This window comes from Aotus nancymaae, unplaced genomic scaffold, assembly GCF_030222135.1.
Source record: "Aotus nancymaae isolate 86718 unplaced genomic scaffold, 86718_ANA_hifiasm-v0.15.2.pri h1tg000016l, whole genome shotgun sequence".
Classification (NCBI taxonomy): Eukaryota; Metazoa; Chordata; class Mammalia; order Primates; family Aotidae; genus Aotus; species Aotus nancymaae.
This window is the reverse complement of record NW_026988428.1, coordinates 70,879,000-70,905,487: the sequence shown is the minus strand read 5'-3', so window position 1 is coordinate 70,905,487 and position 26,488 is coordinate 70,879,000. Positions and strand designations below refer to the sequence as shown.

The window sequence follows — 26,488 nt, the reverse complement described above, 5'->3', positions numbered from 1 at the left end:
CTCTTGAACCCAGAACGCAGGGAGCCAAGATTGTGCCACCACACTCCAGCCTGGGCAATAGAGTGAGACTCCCATCTAAAACAAAAATAAATTCTGTGAGTCTTAAATTATATCAAGTAGCTTTGGCAGGCAATGGTTTAAATTCTTTAAAACACTGGGCATATTAATATGCTCATGCCTGTAAGCACTTTGGAAGGCTGAGGTGGGAGGATCACTTGAGGCCAGTAGTTCAAAACCAGCCTGGGTAACAGAGTGAGACTCCAGCACTACAAAAAATTAAAAATTAGCTGGATGTGGTGGCACACACTTGTAGTCTTAGCTTCTCTGGAGGCTAAGGTGGGAGGATTGCTTGAGTCCAGAAATTCAAGGTGCAGTGAGCTATATTGCTTGAGTCCAGAAATTCAAGGTGCAGTGAGCTATGTTGGAGTGCAGTCCAACCTGGGTGACAGAGTGAGACTCTATCTCTAAAAATATCAAATTTAAAAAAACCCATACAACTCAGATTTCCAGGTACTGTTATTAATATGAGCTATCTTGAACTGTTGTAAATTAATCATTTATTGTTGATTTCTATCTCATATTAAATGTTTGACTTAAGAGTGTTGCATTTGATGAATAGGCTTTTCTATGTTACGCACAAGAAGATAAAATAATTTAACTCCTCTTCATTACATTAAAAAAACAAGACTCTGGGAATTGTCACTTTATGATCAGCCTTTTATTTTTCAGACTGTGTCATTGTATTTGCCTGTCCCACCCAAGGGATGAGACCACTGGTCATGTTTAACTCAAATTTATGTTGGATAGAGGTTATAGGATGGTCCTTATCTAAATGCAGAAAGGAATGTTTATTTTACTGTTTTATGTGGGATAAAATGCTTGAAAATTTTTTTTTTTTTTTTTTTTTAGACAGAGTCTTGCTCTGTTGCTCCGGCTGGAGTGAGTACAGTGGCCTGATCTTGGCTCACTACAGCCTCCCTTGTTCAAGTGATTCTCCTGCCTCAGCCCCTTGAGTAGTTGGGACTGTAGGCACACGCCACCATGCCTGGCTAAATTTTGTATTTTTTTTGTAGAGATGGGGTTTCACCATGTTGACAAGGCTGATCTTGAATTCCTGACCTCAAGTGATCCACCTGCCTTGGCCTCCCAAAGTGCTGGGATTACAGGTGTGAGGTACTGCACCCGACCAGCTTGAAAATTCTTAAATGGTGCTTATACTTTCTGCTAATAAAAGCACTATTTTTAATGTTTGGAGCTATTTTCATTATTTGCTAACCTTAGAATTAAAAAATCCTTTGAATAGGTATGAGGAGACCTCAAAAAGTTTGTGGAAAAATGGAATTAAAAGATAAAAATACAAAATATACACTTTATTCTTAATATAAGCTCTGTCGAGTTCAACAAACTTTGTAAGCAGTAATGCTAGTCATTTAGTCCACTCCTAAAGAAGTGAAGGTCCTGGGAATTTAATCATATTAATATGTGCAGTCTTTGTTTTGCATTGTTAACTGAAAAAATGCGTGCCCTTTAAATTTTTTTTAAGATTGGAAAACAGAAATAAGTCAGAAGGAGCCAATCAACTCTGTTTGTTGGATGCCTAGTGATTTCCTATTGAAACCCTAGCAAAATTGCCCATTTGAGAGGAATAAGCAGGAACCTTGTTGTGATGAAAGTCAACAGGATGCCTTGAGCATTCTCAAAAACTTTTGTCATGACCTTTGCTCTTGATGGGTTTGCTTCTGACTGGATAATTTTCGTTTCTTGGTACCCATTGCTTTGATTTGTTGTTGTTGTTGTTGTTGTTGTTGTTTTGGTCTTCAGGATTACACTGGTAAAGCCATGTTTCATCTCTTGTTAAAATTTTTTGAAGAAATTTCACATGCTCTTGATGCCACTTGTTTAAAATTTCCATTGAAAGCACTGCTTTTGTCTGCAGCCGATCTGAGCACAATGGCTTTAGTACCCATCATGTGGAAAGTTTGTTCAACTTAAATTTTTTGGTTACATTTGTGTAAGCTGAATGAATTTATATGTCTATGGTATTGGTTGTTAATAATCGGATCTCTACATTTAGGTTACAAATGGAGTGGAATTTTTCCTCAAAACTTGATGTTGATGGTCTGCTCCTGCAGGCTTCATCTTTGATGTTATCTTGTCCCTTCTTACAATGAATTGTCCATTTATAAACTGCTGATTTCTTTGGGGCATTGTTTCTATAAAGTTTTCATAAAGCACCAGTGATTTTACTATTCTTCCACTCAAACTTCACCATAAATTTGATGTTTGTTCTTGCTTCAATTTTAGCAGAATTCATATTGCTTTGTTAGGGTGCTTTTCAAACCAATGTCTTATCCTTCTTAGTGCCTCAAACCACATCTTGTTCAGATGGATTATAACAAGTTAGTACCAGTATATTTTGGTGCAGAAGTTTTTTGAAATTCATGCATAGTCTTTTCATGAAACATATTTTTCGTGAACTTTTTGAAGATCCCTTGTACATGCAGCACAAAATTCAAAAGCTACTAAAGAATGTAAAATAAAAAGTAAGTCATCTTCCTATGCTTGTTTTCACTTATCCAGTTTCCTTCTTCGTCTTTCTGATGGATTTAAAAAACATGAGGTCAGGCACGGTGGCTCACACCTGTAATATCAGCACTTTGGGAGGCTGAGGTGGGTGGATCACCTGAGGTTGCGAGTTCGAGATCAGCCTGACCAACATGGAGAAACCCCATCTGTACTAAAAATACAAAAAATTAGCTCCATGTGGCGGTGCATGCTTGTAATCCCAGCTACTCGGAAGGCTGAGACAGGAGAATCCTTGAATCCAGGAGGCGGAGTTTGTGGTGAGCCAAGATTGAGCCATTGCATTCTAGCCTGGGCAACAAGAATAAAACTCCATCTAAAAAAAAAAAAAAGACATGATCTAAAAACATGAAAACATGATCTCCTTTAGGTCTAAGGACATGCATAGGTTGAAAGTGAAAGTATTGAAGGAGTTATCACATGCAAATAGTAACTAAAAGAGAGCTGGGACAGCTTGCTAATATCAGACAAAATAGATATTTAGTTAAAAACTCTTATAAAAGGGTGTGGTGGCTCATGCCTGTAATCCCAGCAATTTGGGAAGCCAAGGCACGTGGATCACTTGAGGTCAGGAGTTCAACCAACATGGTAAAACTTCATCTCTACTAAAAATACAAAAGTTAGCCGGGCATGGTGATGTGTACCTGTAATTCCAGCTACTCAGAAGCCTGAAGCAAGGAGAATCACTTGAACCTGGGAGATGGAGGTTGCAGTGAGCCAAGATTGAGCCACTACAGTCCAGCCTGGGTGACAGAGCAAGAATGCCTCAAAACAAAACAAAACAAAACAAAACAAAACATAACAACCTCTTATAAGAGACAAGGAAGAGCATTACATAGAAGAGTTGATACACCAAGAAAATATAACAATTATAAACATGTATGCACCCAACATCAGAGCTCCAAATAACCTGAAGCAAATATTGACCTCATTGAAAGGAGCAACAGATCTAAAATAATAGTTGGAGACTTTAAAATGCACTTTCAATAATGGATAGAACAACTAGACAGATCTAGTCTAGTTAGAAATAGAGGACTTAGGCTGGATGTGGTGGCTCAAGCCTAACATTTTGGGAGGCTTGAAGTGGGAGGATTGCTAGAGCTCAGGAGTTTGAGACCAGCCTAGACAAATAGTGAGATCTCATCTCTGTTAAAAATTAAAGAATTAACTGGGCATGTTGTTGCATTCCTGTTGTCTCAGCTACAACAGGAGTGGCTGAGGTCGGAAGATTGCTTGAACCAGGAGTTTAAGGTTGCAATGAACTGTGATCGTGCCATTGCACTCTAGTCTGGGCAACGGAATAAGGCGTTTTCTCCCCCACCAACTCCACCCCCCCCCAAAAAAAAAAACACCAAGAAATAGAAGGCTTTAACACCACTATATACCAATTGGGCCTAATAGACATACATACCACACTCCACTCAGTATCTATTTTTCTCAAGTGCACATAGAACATTCTTCAGGATGGACCATATACTATGCCATAACATTAGTCTTAAAACGATTGAAATTATACAAAGTGACTTTTCTAATCACAATGGAATGAAAGTGGAAATAGAGGAGAACTGGAAAATTCACAAATATGTGGAAATTAACGCAGTCTTAATTAACCATTGGGTCAAAAAACCACAAGGCAAATTAGAAAATATTGAGACACAAACACAGTGTACACAAAACTTAGGATTTGCAACGTACATATTATTTTATACAATTGGTTTTTCAAAACCAATTAAGAGTAAAGGTAAACATTTATATAATTACAGGTACTCTTTCTTTTTTTGTTGGGGGGGTGGTTGGTATGTGGATTTGAATTACTATTTGAGGTCACTTGCTTTCAGGCTTTTGCATTTCTTTTAAGGTGGGTCTTCAGGGAACGAAATCTGTTTTATTATTATTTTTTAAATCTGGAAAGGTCTGTTTCACCTTCAATTTTGAAATATAGTTTTGCTAGATATAAGATTATTGGTTGACAGGATTTTTTCCTTATTTTATTTGAACACTCATTGTTTTTTGTCTGCCATTGTTTCTTTTTAGAAGTCTGATGCTAATCTTACTGGATTCCATTTATAAATAATGAGCCATTTGGTTCTTGCTGCTTTTAAGATTTTCTCCTTTACTTTGTCTTTCAACATTTTTACTGTGAGGCATCTGTCTGTGTATGTCTTTGCCTTTCTCCTAGTTAAAATGTATTGAGTTTCCTGGATGTGTGGTTTGTTGTTTTCAATACATTTGTAAAGTTTTCAGCCATTATTTCTTTGAATTTTTTTTTCTCCCCTACTACTTTTTCTCCTTTCCTTTGGTGCTCCCATATTGAGCACCAAACTGAGCCTAGTGGTATCCCACAAAGCTCTAAGACTTTCCATTTTACTTCTTTCTTCTCTTCAAATTTAGCTTTCTGCCAGTTTACTGTCGAGCCCCCCTTTAGTTATTTTTAAATTTCCTTTATTGTAATTTTCAGCTTCATAAGTTTTATTTGGTTCTTTTTTCTAATTTATGTCTCTTCATTGATATTCTCTGTCTGAGGTGATACTGTCATGCTTTCCTTCACTTCTTTAATCATGGTTTCCTTTAGTTCTGTGAACACATTTATAATGGTTACTTTAAAGTTTTTTCTGTTAAATTGGACATCTTGTTTCTCAGGCATTTTTTGTTGCTTGCTTTCCCCTCCCTTAGTATATGGACTATACTTTTCTATTTACATTCCTCAAGATTTTTTGTTGGAAACTGGACATGTTAGATAGATAATACATTATAACAGTTCAGGCACTGATTCCTTTTCCTCCAGGGCTTGTTATTTGCTTGGTATTTGTTTAGCAACTGACTGGATTCTTTTAGCGCAGTGTGTTTCTCTCCTAAGTGTTCAGCCTCTGATACTGTTCCTTTGGAAGGTGTAATTACGGATAATCCCTCAGTTAGGTAATTACGGATAATCCCTCAGTTAGGATGGGATGATAGTGCTTTTGGTAGGGCTGTCTTCTTTGCTGGAATACACTCAGCTTTTAAACTCCACTAATTGCTGGCTGATTGCTTCAATCAGTTGACTGATTTCAACCAATGCGCTGGGGTAAAATGTTCTATAGAATAATCCAAATTCTCACTAATTTGAAGGAATAGTTTCCAAGGTCACTGTTTAATTTTTGGTCTGATTTTACCAGATACCTTATTCCCTGGTTCTCTACTGCAAATTAACCTAAAATTTAGCCTGTATCATGATTGTCTAATTGCATGTATCTTGATTCTCTTCCCAGTTGCCTTTCAACCTCCACTGTTCTTTAGTGCACCTTTAGGCCTTGACTTCATGTTGTGTTGCAGATGAAGTTAGGATCTTTGGGAAAAGACTAGGTACTTTAGGTGCTTTTTTTTTTTTTTTTTTCTTTAATCTGCTTCTCACCCCAGGCAAACAGTCACCTTAGAGGTGTGGGAGTGGGAACAATGACAAGTTTCAGAGTGACATGCCACTCTAGAAGAAGTGCTCAGTGGGAGGTAACCAGTAGCCTGGGGTCCTCTTGGTGTGGAACTACACCTCATGAACAGGGTTAAGAAGGATTGGGGTTTCATTATTTTCAGCGTGCCTGGCGCTAGATAGAGCCTTCATTCCACAAGTGGGGGTTGGGCAGAAGGGAGCCTCCACTTCTAAACTGTATTCATGAAGGACTTAGCCACAGCAATAGGTAGCTGGGAAAGGATGGGAAGTACTGATGTCTTGTATGTCTGGGGAAGAAATCTCGTTATCTGGGTGCTGGGGGCAGAGGGAACCCTCTGTTTTTGCCTGCATCAGTATGGAGTGGAGTCTTCTTTTCTGAGCTGGGAAGAGAGTGGGAAGGAAAAAAGAGGTTCACATATCACAGACTTTTGCCATTCTTACTGAATTTTCTAGATGTTCTTGAATAGATGTTTCTTCATATGCTGTTTGCCTTTTGGACCAATTCCAGAGGTTTTTGATGGTTTTTAAAAATAGTTTTTACAAGTATCTTTTGGGAGCAGGCCAGTGAAACTCTTTACACTGTTATGCATGCCAGAAGTCACTCTCCTTGTTGTTACCATTCTTAGAAAAGTTTAGTCATTCTGATTAGGTTTTTGTAACACAGCATTGTGTGTGTGTTTGTGTGTGTGTGTTTTAAGGGTTTTGCCATGTTCCCAGGCTAGATTTTTAAAAAAAATTTTTTTTAAATTGTACTTTAGGTTCTGGGATACATGTGCAGATCATGCAGGATTGTTGCATAGGTACATACAGGGCAATATGGTTTACTGCCTCCATCCCCTCATCACCTACATCTGGCATTTCTCCCGATGTTATCCCTCCCTGACCTCCCCATCCTCCTGCTGTCCCTCTCTTGGCCACCCCCAACAGACCCCAGTGTGTGATGCTCCCCTCCCTGTGTCTGTGTGTACTCATTGTTCAACACCTGCCTATGAGTGAGAACATGTGGTGTTTGATTTTCTGTTCTTGTGTCAGTTTGCTGAGAATGATGGTTTCCAGATTCATCCATGTCCCTACAAAGGACACGAACTCATCGTTTTTTATGGCTGCATAGTATTCCATGGTGTATATGTGCCACATTTTCCTTGTCCAGTCTATCGTCGATGGGCGTTTGGGTTGGTTCCAGGTCTTTGCTATTGTAAACAGTGCTGATATGAACATACATATGCATGTGTCTTTATAATAGAATGATTTATAATCCTTTGGGTATATACCCAGTAATGGGATTGCTGGGTCAAATGAAATTTCTATTTCTAAGTCCCTGGGGAAGCGCCACACTGTCTTCCACAATGATTGAACTAGTTTACACTCCTACCAACAGTGTAAAAGTGTTCCTGTTTCTCCACATCCTCTCCAGCATCTGTTGTCTCCAGATTTTTTAATGATCGCCATTATGACTGGCGTGAGGTGGTATCTCAGTGTGGTTTTGATTTGCATTTCTGTAATGATCAGTGATGATGAGCATTTTTTCATATGTTTGTTGGCCTCATATATGTCTTCTTTTGAAAAGTGTTTGTTCATATCCTCCTCCCACTTTTGGATGAGTTTGTTTGTTTTTTTCTTGTAAATCTGTTTTAGTTCTTTGTAGATTCTGGATATTAGCCGTTTGTCAGATGGGTAGATTGCAAAAATTTTTTCCCATTCTGTTGGTTACTGACTCACTCTAATGATTGTTTCTTTTGCTGTACAGAAGCTCTGGAGTTTAATTAGATCCCATTTGTCTATTTTTGCTTTTGTTGCCAATGCTTTTTTAGTCATGAAGTCCTTGCCTATGCCTATGTCCTGAATGGTTTTGCCTAGGTTTTCTTCTAGGGTTTTTATTGTGTTAGGTCTTATGTTTAAGTCTTTAATTCATCTGGAGTTAACTTTAGTGTAAGGTGTCAGGAAGGGGTCCATTTTCTGCTTTCTACACACTGTTAGCCAGTTTTGCCAACACCATTTATTAAACAGGGAATCCTTTCACCACTGCTTGTTTTTGTCAGGTTTGTCAAAGATAAGATGGTTGTAGATGTGTGGCATTGCCTCCAAGGCTTTTGTTCTGTTCCATTGTTCTGTATCTTTGTTTTGGTACCAGTACCATGCTGTTTTGATTACTGTAGCTTTGTAGTATAGTTTGAAATCAGGTAGAGTGATGCCTCCGGCTTTGATCTTTTGCTTAGGATTGTCTTGGCTATTCGGGCTCTCTTTTGGTTCCATATGAAGTTTAAGGTGGTTTTTTCCAGTTTTGTGAAGGTCAGTGGTGGCCTGATGGGGATAGCATTGAATCTATAAATTACTTTGGGCAGTATGGCCATTTTGATGATACTGATTCTTTCTAACCATGAGCATGGAATGATTCTCCGTATGTTTGTGTCCTCTTTTATTTTGTTGAGCAGTGGTTTGTAGTTCTCCTTGAAGAGGTCCTTTACATCCTTTGTTAGTTGTATTCCTAGGTATTTTATTCTCTTTGTAGCAATTGTGAATGGGAGTTCGCTCATGATTTGGCTCTCTGCTAGTCTGTTACTGGTATATAGAAATGCTTGTGATTTCTGCACATTGATTTTGTATCCTGAGACTTTGCTGAAGTTGCTTATCAGTTTAAGGAGATTTTGGGCTGAGATGATGGGGTCTTCTAAATATATAATCATGTCATTTGCAAACAGAGACAATTTGACTTCCTCTTTTCCTAATTGAATACCCTTTATTTCTTTTTCTTGCCTAATTGCTCTGGTTGGAACTTCCAGTACTATATTGAATAGGAGTGGTGACAGAGGGCATCCTTGTCTAGTGCTGGATTTCAAAGGGAATGCTTCCAGTTTTTGCCAATTCAGTATGATACTGGCTGTAGGTTTGTCTTAAATAGCTTTTGTTATTTTGAGATACATTCCTTTGATATACCTAGTTTATTGAGAGTTTTTAGCATAAAGGGCTATTGAATTTTGTTGAAGGTCTTCTCTGCATCTATTGAGATAATCATGTGGTTTTTTTCTTTGGTTCTATTTATGTGGTGGATTACGTTTATCGACTTACGTATGTTGAACCAGCCTTGCATCCCCGGGATGAAGCCTACTTGATCGTGATGGGTAAGCTTTTTGATGTGCTGTTGCAATCAGTTTGCCAGTATTTTATTGAAGATTTTTGCATCTATATTCATCATGGATATTGGCCTGAAGTTTGCTTTTTTTGTTACGTCTCTGCCAGGTTTTAGTATCAGGATGATGTTGGTCTCATAAAATGATTTGCGAAGGATTCCCTCTTTTTGGATTGTTTGGAATAATTTCAGAAGGAATGGTACCAGGTCCTCTTTGTATGTCTGGTAGAATTCTGCTGTGAACCTGTCTGGACCTGGACTTTTTTTGGTTGGTAGGCTATTAATTGCTGCGTCAACTTCAGCCATTGTTATTGGTCTGTTCAAGGTTTCAACTTCTTCCTGGTTTAGGCTTGGGAGGGTGCAAGTATCCAGGAATTTACCCATTTCTTCCAGGTTTACTGGTTTATGTGCATAGAGTTGTTTGTAGTAATCTCTGATTATAATTTGTATTTCTGTGGAGTCAGTGGTGATAGCCCCTTTATCGTTTTTTATTGCATCTATTGATTCTTCTCCCTTTTCTTTTTTATTAATCTGGCTAGTGGTCTGTCTATTTTGTTGATCTTTTCAAAAAACCAGCTTCTGGATTTATTGATGTTTTGAAGGATTTTTTTGTGTCTCTATCTCCTTCAGTTCTGCTCTGATTTTAGTTATTTCTTGTCTTCTGCTAGGTTTTGAGTTTTTTTGGTCTTGCTCCTCTAGCTCTTTCAATTTTGACTATAGGGTGTCGATTTTAGATCTTCCCTCTCTTCTCTGGTGGGCATTTATTGCTATAAATTTCCCTCTAGACACTACTTTAAATGTGTCCCAGAGATTCTGGTGTGTTGGTACGTTGTGTCTTCATTCTTGTCGGTTTCAAAAAACATCTTTATTTCTGCCTTCATTTCATTGTTTATCCAGTCGACATTCAGTTTCCATGAAGTTGTGCAGTTCTGAGTTAGTTTCTTAATTCTGAGTTTTAATTTGATTGCCCTGTGGTCTGAGAGACTGTTTGTTATGATTTCTGTTCTTTTACATTTGTTGAGGAGTGATTTACTTCCAATTATGTGGTCAGTTTTAGAGTAGGTGCCATGCGGTGCTGAGAAGAATGTATATTCTCTGGATTTGGGGTGGAGATTTCTGTAGGTGTCTGTTAGGTTCGCTTGGTCTGGATCTGCGTTCAAGTCTTGGATATCCTTGTTAATTTTCTGTCTCATTGATCTAATATTGACAGTGGAGTGTTAGTCTCCCACTATTATTGTGTGGGAGTCTAAGTCTCTTTGTAGGTCATTAAGAACTTGCTTTATGTACCTGGGTGCTCCTGTACTGGGCATGTATATATTTAGGATTGTTAATTCTTCTTGATGCATTGATCCTTTTACCATTGTGTAATGCCCTTCTTTGTCTCTTTTGATCTTTGTTGGTTTACAGTCCATTTTATCAGAGACTAGGATTACAACTCCTGCTTTTTTTTTGCTCTCCATTTGCTTGATAAATCTTCCTCCATCCCTTTATTTTTAGCCTATGTGTGTCTTTGTACATGAGATGGGTTTTGACTTTTTATCCAATTTGCCAGTCTGTGTCTTTCGAATGGGGCATTTAGTCCATTTACATTTAAGGTTAATATTGTTAATTTGATGCTAGCTGGATGTTTTGCCCGTTAGTTGACACATTTTCTTCATTATTTCTATGGTCTTTACCATTTGGTATGTGTTTGGAGTGACTGGTACTGGTTATTCTCTTCCTTGTTTAGTGCTTCTTTCAGGAGCTCGTAAGGCAGGCCTGGTGATGACAAAATCTCTCAGCAATTGCTTGTCCCTAAAGGATTTTCTTTCTCCTTCGATTATGAAGCTTAGCTTGGCTGGATATGAAAATCTAGGTTGAAAGTTCTTTAAGGATGTTGAATATTGGCCCCCACTCTCTTCTGGCTTGTAGGGTTTCTGCCGAGAGATCTGCTGTGAGTCTGATGGACTTCCCTTTGTGAGTAACCTGACGTTTCTCTCTCGCTGCCCTTAGCATTTTTTCCTTCATTTCAACCTTGGTGAATCTGACGATTATATGCCTTGGGGTTGCTCTTCTTGAGGAATATCTTTGTGGTGTTCTCTGTATTTCCTGGACTTGAATATTGGCCTGCCTTGCTAGGTTGGGGAAGTTCTCCTGGATAATATCCTCAGTAGTGTTTTTCAGCTTGGATTCATTCTCCCTGTCACATTCAGGTACACCTATCAAACGTAGATTAGGTCTTTTCACATAATCCCATATTTCTTGGAGGCTTTGTTCATTTCTTTTCCCTCTTTTTTCTCTATTCTTGCCTTCTCCTTTTATTTCATTGAGTTGATCTTCAGTCTCTGATATCCTTTCTTCTGCTTGGTCGATTTGGCTATTGAAACTTGTGTATGCTTCGTGAAGTTCTCGTGTTGTGTTTTTCAGCTCCATCAAGTTGTTTATATTATTCTCTAAGCTGTTTATTCTAGTTAGCATCTCATCTAACCTTTTTTCTAGGTTTTTAGTTTCTTTGCATTGGGTTAGCACATGTTCTTTTAGCTCTGAGAATGTTACTACTCACCTCCTGAAGCCTGATTCTGTCAATTCATCAGAGTCATTCTCCATCCATCTTTGATCCCTTGCTGGTGAGGAGTTGTGATCCCTTGGAGGAGAAGAGGCGTTCTGGTTTCTGGGGTTCTTATCCTTTTTGCGCTGGTTTCTTCCCATCTTAGTGGTTTTATCTACCTGTGGTCTTTGTAGTTGGTGACTTTCAGATGGGGTCTCTGAGTGGACGTCCTTTTTGTTGATGTTGAAGGTATTTCTTTCTGCTTCTTAGTTTTCCTTCTAACAGTCAGGCCCCTCTACTGCAGGACTGCTGGAGGTCCGCTCCAGACCCTGCTCACCTGGGGATCACCCACGGGGGCTGCAGAATAGCAAGGGTGGCACTGGTTTCTTCCTCTGCTATCCTCGTCCCAGAAGGGTACCTGCCAGATGTCAGCCTGAGCTCTCCTTTATGAGGTGTCTCTTTGGGTATACGGGGTTCACGAAGTTGCTTGAGGAGACAGTTTGTCCCTTATAGGAGCTCAAGTGCTGTGCTGGTAGCTCCACTTTTCTTTGCAGAGCTTCTGGGCAGGTACCTTTAAGTCTGCTGCAGCTAAACTCTTAACTGCCTCTTTTCCCAGGTGCTCTGTCCTAGGAAGGTTGGCTTTATTTATAAGTTCCTGTCGTGCTGCTGCCTTTTTTCATAGATGCCCTGCCCCGCACGGAGTAGTCTAGTCACAGTCTGCCAGCAGAGGTGTTGCTGAGCTGCTGCAGGTTCTGCCGAGCTGCTGTGTGAACTGCCTCAGTAGTGGCAGACTGCGTCGGTAGTGGGGTATGCCCTTCACCCCACTGAGCTGGACAGTCCTGGGCCCAGCTGCTCTTGCTGCGAAACTCTCTATCCAGAGCGTTTCAGTTTACTTGTTTTGTGGGGGTGGTAACCGCAGAGCCAGATTGCCTGGCTCCCTGTCTCAGCCCCTTCCCTTTTCAGTTGAATGGGCGGCTCTGTCTCTCAGGCATTCCAGGTGCCAGTCGAAAAAGCTGCCCAGACTTGTGTGAGTTTCTGTGTGCCAATGTGGCACCGGCTGAAAACATGGAGCTGAAAACTCACGGCCTTTTTGGCCAGGAGTCTCCTGGTCTGTGGGCAGTCAATACTTGTTTGGAAATGTGGTGAGCACTCACCCTTTGTGCTGTTCTTGCTGGGAACTGCACTCTGGAGCTGTTTCTATTCAGCCATCTTGGATCTCCAGCATTGTGTTTTTAATTTGCATTTTGCTGTTGTCCATGCTGAAGTGCAGTGGCATGATCAGAGCTCCCTGCAGCTTCAAACCTCCTGGGTTGAAGTAATCCTCCCGCCTCAGCCTCCTGCAGAACTAGAACTGCAGGCATGTGCCACCACTTGGCTAATTTTCTTAGTTTTTTTTTAAGGAAATGGGGTTTCACCTTGTTAGCCAGGCTGGTCTCCAACTACTGACCTCAGGTGATCTGCCTGCCTCAGCCTCCCAAAGAGCTGGGATTACAGGTGTGAGCCACCGTGCCTGGCCTTTTTTTTTTTTTTTTTTTTTTTTTAAAAGAGATGGGTCTTGCTATGTTGCCCAGGCTGGTCTTGAACTTCTAGCCTCAAGCTGTCCTCCCCCAGCACTTGGATTACATGTGTGAGCCACCACACCCAGCCTATGTTGAACATCTTTCCGTGTGATTATTTCCAGCACTTTAGGAGGCCAAGGTGGGAGGATCACTTGAGTTTAGGAGTTCAAGACCAGCCTGGGCAACATAGCAAGGCTCTACATCACTACACACACAAAAACAAAACAAAAACAAACAAAAAAAGCAAAAAACTGGCCAGGTATGGTGGTATGCACCTGTAATCCCAGGTATTTGGGAGGTGGAGGGCAGGATTCCTCGAGCCTAGGAGTTCAAGGTTATAGTGAGGTGTGATTGCACCACTGTATTCCAGCCTGGGCAACAGAGTGAGACCCTGTCCCTCTAGAAAAAAAGAAATATGATTGATATTTGAGTGTTGATCTTGAACGCTTGCTGAACTCATTATTTCTAGAAATTTGTTTTGTAGATCCTCAATAACATTTTAAGATTTGTTTTGAAGTGTTCTATCTTTTTTCTATTGTAATATATTCTTCTTCCATAATGACCAAATATTGTGGGGTTTTCGGATGAAGGCTGTTGAAATCCATGTATCAATTTTATGCCCAATCACATTGATGATTTTTCTTATTCATAAATTTTTCTTTAGTTGATTCTCCTGGGTTTTATAGATAAAAGAGTCATATAATCTGCAACTAGTTATATAGTTTACCTTTTTCTTTCCAATTTTTATACTCATTTTTTTCTTATTTAATTATCTAAGACTTCCAGGATAGAGTTAAATAATGCTGGTGATAAATAATACTATCCTTACTTCTGGCTTTAGACTCTTAGACTTATTTGCTTTTTTTTTTTTTTCCCCAAGGCACTGCAAATAAAGTAAAATACATAGTAGGAATTCATTTTGTTTCAGTAGGTAGAATGCAAATAAAGTAAAACATATAGTAAATTTCAGGTCTCTAGTGTGTTCTAGCATTGGGGTATTCTACTTTGTTAAATTTATGGGAACCTGAAGGTTGACATAAATGCTTTTACTTCAACAATTCTATTGTTGAAGTCTGTTTTATAGGCCTTTCTGCTTCCTATAGAGTGGTGAATATTGGATTTGTTTGTAGATTTTGCAGCACCTTTTATTTTCTTCATTCTTATTTTATCATACTTGTCAATTTAGAAAACATTGATAGGAATGTATATTGATCTCAAGACTTTCCTGAAAAGTTTGATTTTATTTTAAGGAGGATCCTTAAAAAATTATGGGGGAAATCTTATTTCTTGTAATTTGATTTCTTTTTCTGAGATGAGGATTATAAAACAGTTCTAATTAATGGAGCATTTCCGTTTTTTATTTTTTGTTAAGAGACAGGGTCTTTGTTACTCAGGCTGGAGTGTAGTAGTGCCAACAGAGCTCAGTGTAACCTCGAACTCGTGGGCTCAAGTATGCCTCCCACCTCAGCCTCTTGAGTAGCTAGGACTACAGCCACCAGCCATGTGCCACCACATTCAGCTAATTAAAAAATATATATATTTTTTGGTAGAGGTGGGTCTCGTTTTATTGCCCAAGCTAGTTTCAGACTGCTGGACTCAAGTGATCCTCCTGCCACAGCTAGCCAAAGTGCTGGGATTACAGGTGTGAGCCACTGTGCCTGCCCGACCATGCGTTTATAGTCTCATAAATGAGCAACACTCCTCCATATATAGCTCCTGCTGATGAGAAGTTTGGTGTGGTGACCCTCCCCTCCCCTCCCCCCTTCCCTCCCCCTCCTTCCCTCCCCACCCCCTTCTTCCCCCTCCCCTCCTCCCCTACCTTTTCCTTTTCCTTTTCTTTTTCCGGTATATAGCTCCTGCTGATAGAGAAGTTTGGTGTGGTGGTATTTTTCTTTCCTTTTCTTTCTTTCTTTTTTTTTTTAAGATAAGGTCTCACTCTGTTGTCCAGGCTGGAGTACAGTGGCTTAATCTTGGCTCATTGTAACCTCCACCTCCTGGGCTCAAGTGATCCTCCCACCGTGGGCTCTCTTAGTGCTGGGATTACAGGCATGGGCCACTGTGCCTGACCTAGTGTGGTGATACTTTAAGAACACTTTACAAAGCTTTATTCTACTTGTTACAGTTTGAACATCCAGATCCTGACTCTGTAGTTTTCTTGTGATGTAAACCAACTAACTTTAGAGTTCAATTTCTTATCTTTTACTCATCTCATTCTTAATTTTGTTGAGCAGTGGAAAGCACATGAACTCTATGAGGTTCAGAAATGTGGGTGTAACATAGCTGTTCCTCTTTTATCCTAATGACCTTGAATAAGTTATCCAAGCTCTAATTCTCAGTTTCTTCATCTGTTTTTGGAGGATGATAGTACCTCAGAGGGCTGTATTTAAAGATGGTATGAAGTACCACATGTAAATTACCTGGTACAGAATATACCTTTGTTGATTCTCAGTAAATGTTTGATGCCTCTCTCCTGAAACAAAATGAAATGGTGTGTGTGAATAACTTTGTGAGCTTTAAATAATATAATTAAATAGAAGCCATTATTAATATTGTTTCCTCTTTCAGAAATGGGCATAATTTATAATCTTAATAGTATAATGTGCTTGGCTACGTACATGCCCAGGTTTGGTGATCCTTAGATTTTTGTTTGTTCTTGCCCTACATACTTTGAAAACTCCTTGAGAAATCCTACAGCAAACTCACATGATTTATGAAACAAACAGTTGACTATTCTTACTCTAATTCTAATTCTTTGACTAATTCTTAGTCTATGTATCCATATACATGAACACTAAATCCACCTATTATCTTCTTTGTATAGTATCTAGCCTCTCCCACTTTGCCCTGTACCTCCTTTCCCCACTGAGAACTTGGAACCGCATGGAATTTATTAGCTAGCATATTATCTTTTTCTGGTTTGGTATTTCTGGTTGGATTGGCTGTGATAACCCTTAATTGGATATTCAACGAATCTTCTAAAATAAGCTTGTGTACCATGAGTTAAGAGGTAGAGTGCCAAGGACTTGTAAAGCTTGAACTCCTAGGACTTACTTGCTGCACTCCAGTTTAGAGAAAGATTAATGATTTCTGAAAATGTTCTTGCCACTTAAGAACATTGAAATGTTATCAAATATTCATTAAACATTTATATAGCACTTTCTGGGAACCCAGATGGTTGTAAAACATGTACACTTTGGTCCTGAGTTTCTTCCTTCTAGGGTAGTCTAGTTAGAGTTCAAAATAACTCAAAAAAATTGAAATATAAGACATTAAGCCTTTTGAATACAAAATATTATTGATAATATGTGCTGTATAAATTTGAAGACTTTGTTTACTTTTTATACAGTATGGTGAATTTTGTTTTCCTTTACCTGTGTATTAGAAATAAAAATACCCTATAGGGTCATTGTGATGTTTAAATGAGATTGGCTATGTAAAGCCCACCTATAATATCTAAACCTACATATATTCTTTCTAGTACAATTCTTTCTAATAATTCTTACAATTAGTATTTAGAATTCTAATTTCTAATTGTATATATTCTTTTTTAAAATTAAACAAATAATAACGACATATGGTTAAAAAAAAATGCAGGCAGAACAAAGTAAGCATTCTTCTCACTTCAGACCCTAGGTTCTTCCCTGTGTTCTTCTATACCAATAACATGGTTTTAAATATTTTTCATTAATTATTCTAGTACATATGCACTTACATATAATTACATATTTTTGTAACATGTAAGTGGGAACCTAATATTCTTGCTGTATCCTGTGTTTTTCATTTAAAAATAGATTTTTGGTTATCTTCCCTGTCAAAAATGTAGCTTTTAAATATATTATTCTTTTCTTATTAGTGATTGCCGAGTATTTTTCACTTGGATATATAATAATATAATTGATATCTTCCCCAACACTCCTTTAATGCATTTTTTCAAACTTTTATCTTCTTAGGATCAACTCACTCTCCTGACAGTCATTCTCCCAAGAAGGAGGGACAGAAAGACAGAGCTGTTTGTAAGAAAGGCTTGGGTATCCCATGAACGAGCCAACAGAAAACCGATTGGGGTGCAGCAGGACTCCAGAGCCAGATATAAGGCTCAGAAAAGGGCACCAACTTGATGGTACAAGGAGAGGTGATAATGACAGCCACCAAGGAGATTTGGATCCCATGTTAGAGGCATCTGTTCTATCTTCCCATGATAAAAAAGTAAGTTGGAAGAATGGTAAACAAAGAAAAAAGTTTGGAGGATGTGGCAGAGGGGAAGAAACAAACAAACAAAAAAGCATGGGTCCATTGCTGGAGGGAGGATGGGGTGGTAAGAAGGAAACTTGTACATTGTATTTTTTTTCTTCTGGATAACTTGAAGTCTCTTATTTATTATTAATTTTTTGAGATGAAGTCTTGCTCTGTCACCCAGGCTGGAGTGCAGTGGTGCGATCTCTGCTTACTGCAGCCTCCACCTCCCAGGTTTAAGTGATTCTTCTGCCTCAACCTCCTGAGTAGCTGGGACTACAGGTGCATGCCACCACGCCTGGCTAATTTTTGTATTTTTAATAGAGGTGGGGTTTTGCTATGTTGGCCAGGCTGGTCTTGAAACTCCTGACCTCAGGTGATCCACCTGCCTCGGCCTCCCAAAGTGCTGGGATTACAGGCATAAGCCACTGTGCCCAGCCTCTTATTCTTAAGTTAGTTTAGATATTATTTGATTTTATAGTTAGTGTCTTTCTGCTGACACTTAAAAGCATACTTGGCCGGGTGTGGTGGCTCATGCCTCTAATCACAGCACTTTGGGAGGCCAAGGTGGGCGGATTGCCTGAGGTTGGGAGTTCGAGAACAGCCTGACCAACATGGAGAAAACCCATCTCTACTAAAAAAAAAAAAAAAAAAAAAAAATTAACCAGGCATGGTGGTACATGCCTGTAATCCCAACTACTCAGGAGGCTGAGGCGGGAGAATCGCTTGAACTCGGGAGGTGGAGGTTTCAGTGAGCCAAGATGGCACCATTGCACTCTAGCCTGGGCAACAAGAAGCAAAACTCCATCTCAAAAAAAAAAAATAACAACAAAAAAGCTTGCTTAACCTGCTTTATCTTGTTGAAGCGAGAGGACGTGTTCTGTGGGTACCATATAATCTTTCTAATTCAACCATACTTTAGTTATGATGTTATCTGTTATTTTTGGAGAAATTCTAATTGCATGTTGGAGCTACTTTTCCAGAAATTGGTTACCTCCAGCATATATCTTGGGGGTCAGTAGAATTCTGAGAGCTGAAGGCAGATTTTACTCTTTCCTTTCATTTCCTAGAGAAAAGAGCAACCTTCAGGAAACTATACCTATAGAGCAAAAGTATCAAAAAGTCATTGTTACAGACGTTTTGCTGTGTGCTTTGGAACGTCCAAATTATATAGCATATGTTTAATGTTTTATTACTAGTACAGTGTTTCTCAAACTGTGGGTTGTGCTTTAATTAGTGGGTTTTGAAATTAATTGTAGTATTATAAAGTGTTAAAAAATTAAAGATCAAAATAGAATAAAAATATTGAAGTGTGTATATAGTAATACACATTTAAATTATGTTATTTTAGCTTTATATAGTTATGTATATAAATATGAATAATATATGGAATACATTTCTTACTATGGGTTGTGGTTAACATTTTGAAAGCCTCTACTTGGAACAGCAGCTTGGAGAAGAGTGTTTCCAGATAGAGGAAATAAGCTAGTGCCAAGGTTCCAAGGTGGGAATATGCTTATCTTCCTTGCCTTCCCCTCCTGCCTCCCACCACTGCCTGCACCTTTTTGTATCATCTTTCTCTTCCTTTGCTTTCATCTTCTCCTTTTAAAAATTTTATTTATATATATTTTTTGAGACAGAGTCTTGGTCTGTTGCCTACGCTGGAGTGCAGTGGCACCATCTCGGCTTACTGCACCCTCTGCCTCCCGGGTTCAAGTGATTCTCCTGCCTAAGCCTCCTGAGTAGCTGGGATTACAAGCTACATGGTGCCTGCACCATGCCCAGCTAATTTTTGTATTTTCAGTAGAGACGGGGTTTCACCCTGTTGGCCAGGCTGATCTTGAACTCCTGACGTCAAGTAATCAGCTGCCTTGGCCTCCCATAGTGCTAGGGTAACAGGTGTGAGCCACCACGCCAGGCCTCCTTTGTTTTTTTTAAAAGGACCAAAAGAAGGCCAGTGTAGTTAGAGCATAAGGAACTAGAGGGAAGAGTGAAATGAGATGAGGTCAGTGGGCCAGTCACAGAACAGATTATACAGGTTTATTGAAGGAAGTTAAATTTTATTTTAATAAAATTGCCTGGCAAGTGGGCAGCTTTTGGGGCGTTTAAACATGGAGAGATTCGTGTTTTTAAAAATACCACTCTAGGTGTGGAGTGGATTATTTGTAGACAGACTAGAAGAGGGACCCAGGTGTTAGAATATAGATGACAGATGATGTCACTTAAAACAGTGTGGTGGGAGCAGCAGAAATCGGGGAAATGGTTGGATTCTGGGTATATTTTGGAGGTCAAATCAGTAAGACTTGCTGATGGATTAGCTGTAGAGTAAGGAAAATAGAGGAATCAAGGCTTGATCTCTGAGCTGAACTAAAATGGTAAAGCAAGAGGGAGGAGCAGGTTTAAAGCAGGGAAATCAAGAGTGGTATTTTAGAAATGTGAGATTCGAGATTCTTATTAACTATCTTATAGGAGATATTGAGGAGCCAGTAAGTGTATCACTATAAGATTTTTATGTAGCTCTTTTTTTTTTTTTTTGAGACCGAGTTTTACTCTTGTTGCCCAGGCTGGAGTGCAATGGCTCGATCTCGGCTTACTGCAGCACTCTGCCTCCTGGGTTCAAGCGATTCTCCTGTCCCAGCCTCCTGAGTAGCTGTAATTACAGGCGTGTGCCACCACGTCCGGCTAATTTTGTATTTTTAGTAGAGACTAGGTTTCTCCATGTTGGTCAGGCTGGTCTTGAACTCCTGACCTCAGGTGATCCGCCCGCCTTGGCCTCCCAAAGTTCTGGGCTTACAGGCCTGTTTCTTAACTAGTTTTAAAACTGATACTGTTCTTTTGGAATCTAAGGAATTTTCAAGCTTGAAAGAATTTCAGTCTAGTCAGTTTGGGATTTATAATGGTGATAAAATTCTGTTTATAATATTACATTTTAGCTATGAGATGAATTTTTTTTTAATCATGCCACAGTATTTTTAATTACGTGTCACCCAGGGACAAAGATCCGACATGTCACCCAGGGACCATTTCACCCACTGCTCTGTTTGACTGTCAGTCTTTTGTCTCTCTCTTTAGCAATGGTGAGGTGGACACCCTTTCCTTGGGGAAGAGAAATCCATGGTTTTTTGCCCCTGCCAATAACAAAAATGTTGGAAAGTCGAGTGGCAAAGCTGTTGCCATTGGCGTCTTTCATGTGAACCACGTCGAAAGATCAGGGTGCCTCTCTCTGTTGATAATCACACCAATTCTTCCCAGGTTAGCACCTCTAGTCACCATACACAGGTTGCCAATGTCGAACTTGATGAAATCAGTAATCTTGCAAGTCTCTAAATCAATCTGAATGGTATCATTCACCTTGATGAGGGGATCAGGGTAGTGGATGGTGTGAGCATCATGAGTCACCAGATGAGGGATTCCTTTTGTGCCCACAAATATTTTTCTCACTTTGCGCAACTTGTACTTGGCCTCCTCAGGTGTAATACGATGTACAGCAAGTAACCCTTAGTGACATAGATCAGATGGAAATTCTCTCCGGTCTTGTAAATGCTGATGACATCCATGAATCCAGCAGGGTAGGTTGTATCAATTTGGACCTTGCCATTGATCTTAATGAACCGCTGCATGCAAATCTTCTTTGCTTCATCTCCTGTTAGGCCATACTTAAGTCTGTTCCTTAGAAAAATGATGAAGGGGAGACACTCTTTCAACTTGGGGGGACCGGTGGATGGATGAGGAGCAAACACACCAGTCAGTTTATCCAGCATCAAATGCTTTGGAGCTGCTACCTGCTTCAGATGCTTCTTGGGACCATGAACCATGGCTGTGTTATGCAAGGAAAGCAAAATATGTTTTCAGAGTCCAGAATTTGCCTACTCAATCCCTTTTGTGTCAGATTTACATTAATTGATTTTTCTATTTGTTGTAATACTGTGTATTTTTGTTTACTGTCTTCACTAGTTGGAGTGGTATCTTCTGTAGATAATATTTGTGTTTTAATTTCACTAATAAATAATTAGGTGGATGGGATTTTCCTCATCCTTGTGAGTTAACTGTTTTATTACTCTAAAAGCCTCTATTTGATTTTCTTTTAATCTTGAGCCAACGCAACAGTTAGCAGTATGAACAAAAGAACCATTTTCTTTTCATTTGTTTTAACAGATTTTTGTATGAGGAGCCAAGGAATGAAAGGATCCATAGATTGTGGAATGTTAGAGCTGAAAAAGCCCCTTCCTCAATTTACCAGGGAGGAAATTGTGTTTTTATTCTTAATGAAAATTTGTCTTGTGTGTTGTTTCTCTTTGGAGTTGAAGTTCTTTGCTGAAAAAGAGAATCTATATGCAGTACTGTCCCTTGATGCCAATTTCAGGGTTAATGTATAGTACATATGGGAGCTAGAAAAAAAGGAGGATAGACTTACAGAGAACTGCAGTTTTGAGACTGAAATTAAAGACAAAATATTAATATCTTCAAATGATTTGAGGAGTTCCATATACTGACTTTTTGTTGGTGTTTGGAGAAAGGACTCATTTCTTAAAATTTTCAGTTTTGAAGTTGAAACATCTGAACTGTAGACTGTAGCCTTCTCAATAATTCTAATAATACCTTAATTTGTATCACTTTCACAGACATTCTCATTTGCTTCTCAAAACTGTACTCTGAAATAGAAAGCAGATATGATTTCTTTTTGAAAGTGGATGAAAATAGGATTTAGAAAGGTTAGTACAGTAATTTGCCCAAGGTCACATGACAAAAGGAGAGCATGTGCTAAGTCTTCTGATTGCTCTTTCTGGTGAACAAAGCTGCCTTTATGAGAATTGGCACCAGATTGACTTAATGTTTCTGAATTCCAAACTCAGTCCCTGAGTGTTTGTGTTGAGCCTAGAGGTTAGATTCAACAGTTGTTCTTGTTTTTTGACCGAAGTTGTTGCATACCTCATTTTCTGTTAGGCCAGGGTAATTTTGCTTCTCAGATGCATTCTAACTTTGTAATTGTTGAAAACGTGCGCTTTGAATGACGAGACCCCCCAAACAGGCTTTATGTGAGCAACATGGCTGTTTATTCACCTGGGTGCAGGTGGGCTAAGGCCAAAAAGGGCATTAGCAAAGGGCAGTGGGTTAGGAGTTGGTTTTATAGGTTTGGGGTGTGCAGTGGAAAGTTACAGAGTAAGATCAGTTACAATGGTGGGGATAGGGACAAGAAGTATACATTACCATAAATTCAATTACAATGGTGGGTAGGATAAGAGTATTATCGTAATAACAGTTAAGATGGCAGGGTGGGGTGAGGGGCTTGTCCAGAGAAGCTCTGCTGGGCAATTAGGGACAATGGTGAACACAGGCGGGGAGTGGCATATGATTAGCCGAGGCAAGCAGGACTTTAGACTTTCAGGCTTCAGACTTGCACATGGAGACCTGACATACCTGTCGTCTTATACAGAGAGAGAAAGAATTAGAGAAGAAGGGGTGATAACAGGTTTTAGGGGGTGGGGGCGAAGATTCTCAAGGCTTCTTGCAGCGGGATTGGGGCGGGGCAGAAACCTAAAAATAGGAAATAATTTAGACTGCTGGGAGATTTTGGGGAAAGGGGTAATATTGTGGGATTGTTAGAAGGAGCATTTGTCGTATTGACTGATTGGTCATCGCTTGTGTACGATTCTGTAGGAATTGAGAGATTAATTGGAAAAATACAGTGTTTAAATAAAAGAAGGAGAAAGTTAGTATCAGAGGACTAAGGATTGGAAGAAGCCATGACTCCCAGTTAGACAATGTCTAGCCAGTCCAGCCAGGTTCAGAATAACCATTTGCCTGATTAATGAGCTTTTGGACTCTCTTAATTTATTGATGGCATTATATACGAGGCCAGGCTGGTTTACATAAAGCATCATTTTTCTGGAGCTTTGGACTCAAATGCTAAGGGAACCAGCAAGGGCTGCTGCTGTTAAAGGTTGTAGGGTGTTTGGTGGGGTAACTGTGGAGGGAGAGCTTTTGTTTTCATGGCATATGAGGAAGTATATGGTATTTATAAGCAACCACTTCTTTCATTAACAAGATTGGGTATGAGCAGAGAACGAGAGCCAGATTAAGAGTGAAATATTAACTGTAATTGCTTGGAGGAAAAGTGTAAACCAGCAACTTAAACAAGAACTGGCCATGTAATGAGTACAGTGAATTTGAGCTCAGTTAGACAGAAAATAATAGAAACAGACTTTTTGAGGTGTGGTTTAAGTAGTAGGGGCGACTGCATAAAGGTGGAGAAGGCAAGGGGCTAAAAGTAAGTGTGTGAGGTGTAAAGAGAAAACTTTGGAGGTTGTAAGAGCTAGAAGGCATAGCCTATGATTTTGAGGGATTTTAAGAGTATTAGGGTGGCAGCTGCTGCTGTGTGTTGTCAAGCCCAGGACTGTTAGGTTAAGTTGCTTGTATAAAAAGGCTACAGGCCGTGGGCCTGGCTTCTTTGTAAGAATCCCACCACACAGCCCTGGATTTTAGCAGTATGTAATGAACAGGGTTGAGAAAAGTTGGGGAGAGCTAGGAAGGGAGTAGTTTTTAGAGCTGTTTTTAAGGAGCGAAAGGAACAGTGAAGAAAGGATTTTGGATTAATAGGGTCAGATAAGTTTTCTTTAGTGAGTTTATACAATGGCTTAGTTAGAATAGCAAAACCTGGTATCCAGAGGTGAAAGTAGCAACCACACCCAGGAAGGAGAGAAGCTGTTATTTGGTGGATGGGGTTGGGATTTGGGAAATTAACTGGATACAGTTGGCAGGGAGAGCGCGTGTATGCTGGCAAAAGATTATAACAGATGGGGAAGAAATTTGGGCTTTGGAAGGGGATACACAATACCCCATTGAGTACAGTTGCTGAAGAAGCAGGAGGGTTTATTAAAAGGCCATGTTGCAATAGATGGGGTGATAACAGGCTTACACTTTTTAAAGCCTGTTGTGAGATGGAGTACTAGGGCTGAGCAGAGTAAGGGTGGTTAGGTTTTAAGGGGATGATGAGGAGTCAGCGACTTGTAGCAACAGATGGGAAAGCAGTGTTTGACACCCTAGGGTTAAGGTAGGGGGACATAAGGGGAGCTATTGAGGGAGGTACAGGTTCAGGGAAGAGGGAGGCAATGAGGCGTGGCTGTAGCCCAGGAATAGTGAAGGAGGCAGACAGTTTTGCTAGGATGTCTTGGCCTGACAGGGGAACTGGACAAGTGGGGATGATTAGGAAAGAATGTGGAAAGGAGTGCTGGCCTAATTGACACCAGACTTGGGGAGTTTTGAGAGGCCTGGAGGCCTTGCCATCAATTCCTGCAACAGTTACGGAGACCAAGGAGACAGGTCCTTGAAAAGAAGGCAACATGGAGTGGGTGGCCTCTGTGTTGATTAGGAAGGGGATAGACTTACCCAAAGCTCGGCATCCGTGATGGTCCAGGGGGCTTCCAAGATGCTCAGGCAGCGTTAGTCTTTAGCCGCCAAGCCGCGGGTTGGAGCTTCAGGAGCTCTGGGAGCAGTGACGTGAGTTGGACAGTCAACTTTCTGTGGGGGCCCCACACAGACGGGGCAGGGCTTAGGAGGAATTCTGGGCTGCAGGCATTCCTCGGCCCAGTGGCCAGGTTTCTGACAGTTGAAGCAAGGTCCAGGAGGGGTGGCTGGACGCGCTGCAGTCTGGGCGCTTTGAAGTTTTTGTGAGCCAGTGGTGTGGCTGGGGTTGTCTTATGGCAGAGGCAAGCATTTGTAGTTCTGAGGTGCGCTGCCACTGGGCAGATTTTTCCCTATTATTGAACACCTTGAAGGTGAGGTTGCTTAATTCCTATTGTGGAGTTTGAGGGCCAGATTCTAACTTCTGTACCTTATTGTAATGTTAGGGGCTGATAGGGTGATAAAATGCATATTAAGCATTTTTTAGGGGTGAGAGTAGAAGTAAGGATGACATTTAAGTTACTCCAGGTGAGATTATAGGACTGGGTTAAGTATTGGAGAATTTGATGAAAAGGAGCCTAACTGGTGGCCAATTTGGAAAGATTGGACAAAGAGTAAGGAATGTGCACCCTAACTATGCCTTTGACTCCAGCCACCTCTGGAAGGGGGAATTGTTGGGGAGGGGCACAGGAGGTAGCCTAGGGACTAAACTGTAAGCTGGGCCATGTATGAGGTGGGGAGGTGGCAGGAGGGGCATAAGGAGGTGGATTGTGGGCAGGGGAAGAGGAGGAAGACTCTAGGGGATGGGGTTAGGTCCTGGATTAGGGCCTGGTTTGGACGGGTGGAGAGGAGAAAGATTGGGAGGGTTGAGGGACAAGGAGGATTCTGGCTTACTGGCAGAAGAAGGAGGGCAAACGGAAGGGAAGAGAAGGAGTAGAGATTAGGGAGGGATTGGTATGTGAAAAAAAAATGCCTGGATGTAGGGAATTTCAGACCATTTGCCCATGTTGCGACAAAAATTGTTTAAATATTTTAAAATAGAGAGGTTGAAGGTGCCATTTTTTGGTCAATTGGAGCCGTTGTTTAACTCGTATTGTGGCCATGCAGTGGTCCAGTAAAGAGAATGCAGTGTTAAAGAAGATGAGACGTTTGGGTTTTAGGTCAGTATACGGTTGAAGAGGCTTGAGGTTTTTTAGAACACAGGCCAGCGGAGAGGAGGGAGGGATAGAGGACGGATGATTGCCCATGGTTCTGGAAAGGCAACAGAGACAAGGAAAATGGGCACGCAACCCAGCCGCTCAGCAGGCATCCCTAGTTGAGCCTGGGTTGAACCTCCTCGTTGGTGAGCAAAGAGAGCATCCTCTACGTTGACCTGCCACCAGTATTGGCCATGAGCCTGGTGGATGAGTAACTAGGGTGAATGTCTTCACGATAGTCAAACCCCTGGGGAAAACTGGGTCCCCAGATCTGAGACCTGCCTAGGACTTTTCTGGTCCTGAACCTCACAGAAGAACCTGGTTTACCTGATTTTCCTTGTCTTTGCGGTGGAAAAAAGGACAAAACTGAAAGGGGGAGGAAGTGGAAAGAGAAAGACAAAAGAATGGGAAAGCAAAAAAGAGAGACTGTTTACCAAA

General features: G+C 40.3%; 1 protein-coding gene across 4 annotated transcripts in view; it reads left to right on the top strand.

Annotated features, from left to right (window-relative positions):
- The window catches only part of ADIPOR2 (adiponectin receptor 2), a 91,545-nt gene that overhangs the window by 33,971 nt on the left and 31,086 nt on the right, over positions 1–26,488 (top strand). For 2 of the 4 annotated variants that reach the window (XM_012476333.2, XM_012476332.2), the window contains exon 2: positions 17,171–17,426. In XM_012476333.2, the coding sequence (XP_012331756.1) occupies positions 17,256–17,426 (171 nt within the window). In that variant the 5' untranslated portion in view covers positions 17,171–17,255. Of the gene's footprint in view, positions 1–17,170; positions 17,427–20,923; positions 21,023–26,488 lie in introns of those variants that run through there. The other 2 variants (XM_021667811.2, XM_064377595.1) reach the window with 2 other exon arrangements.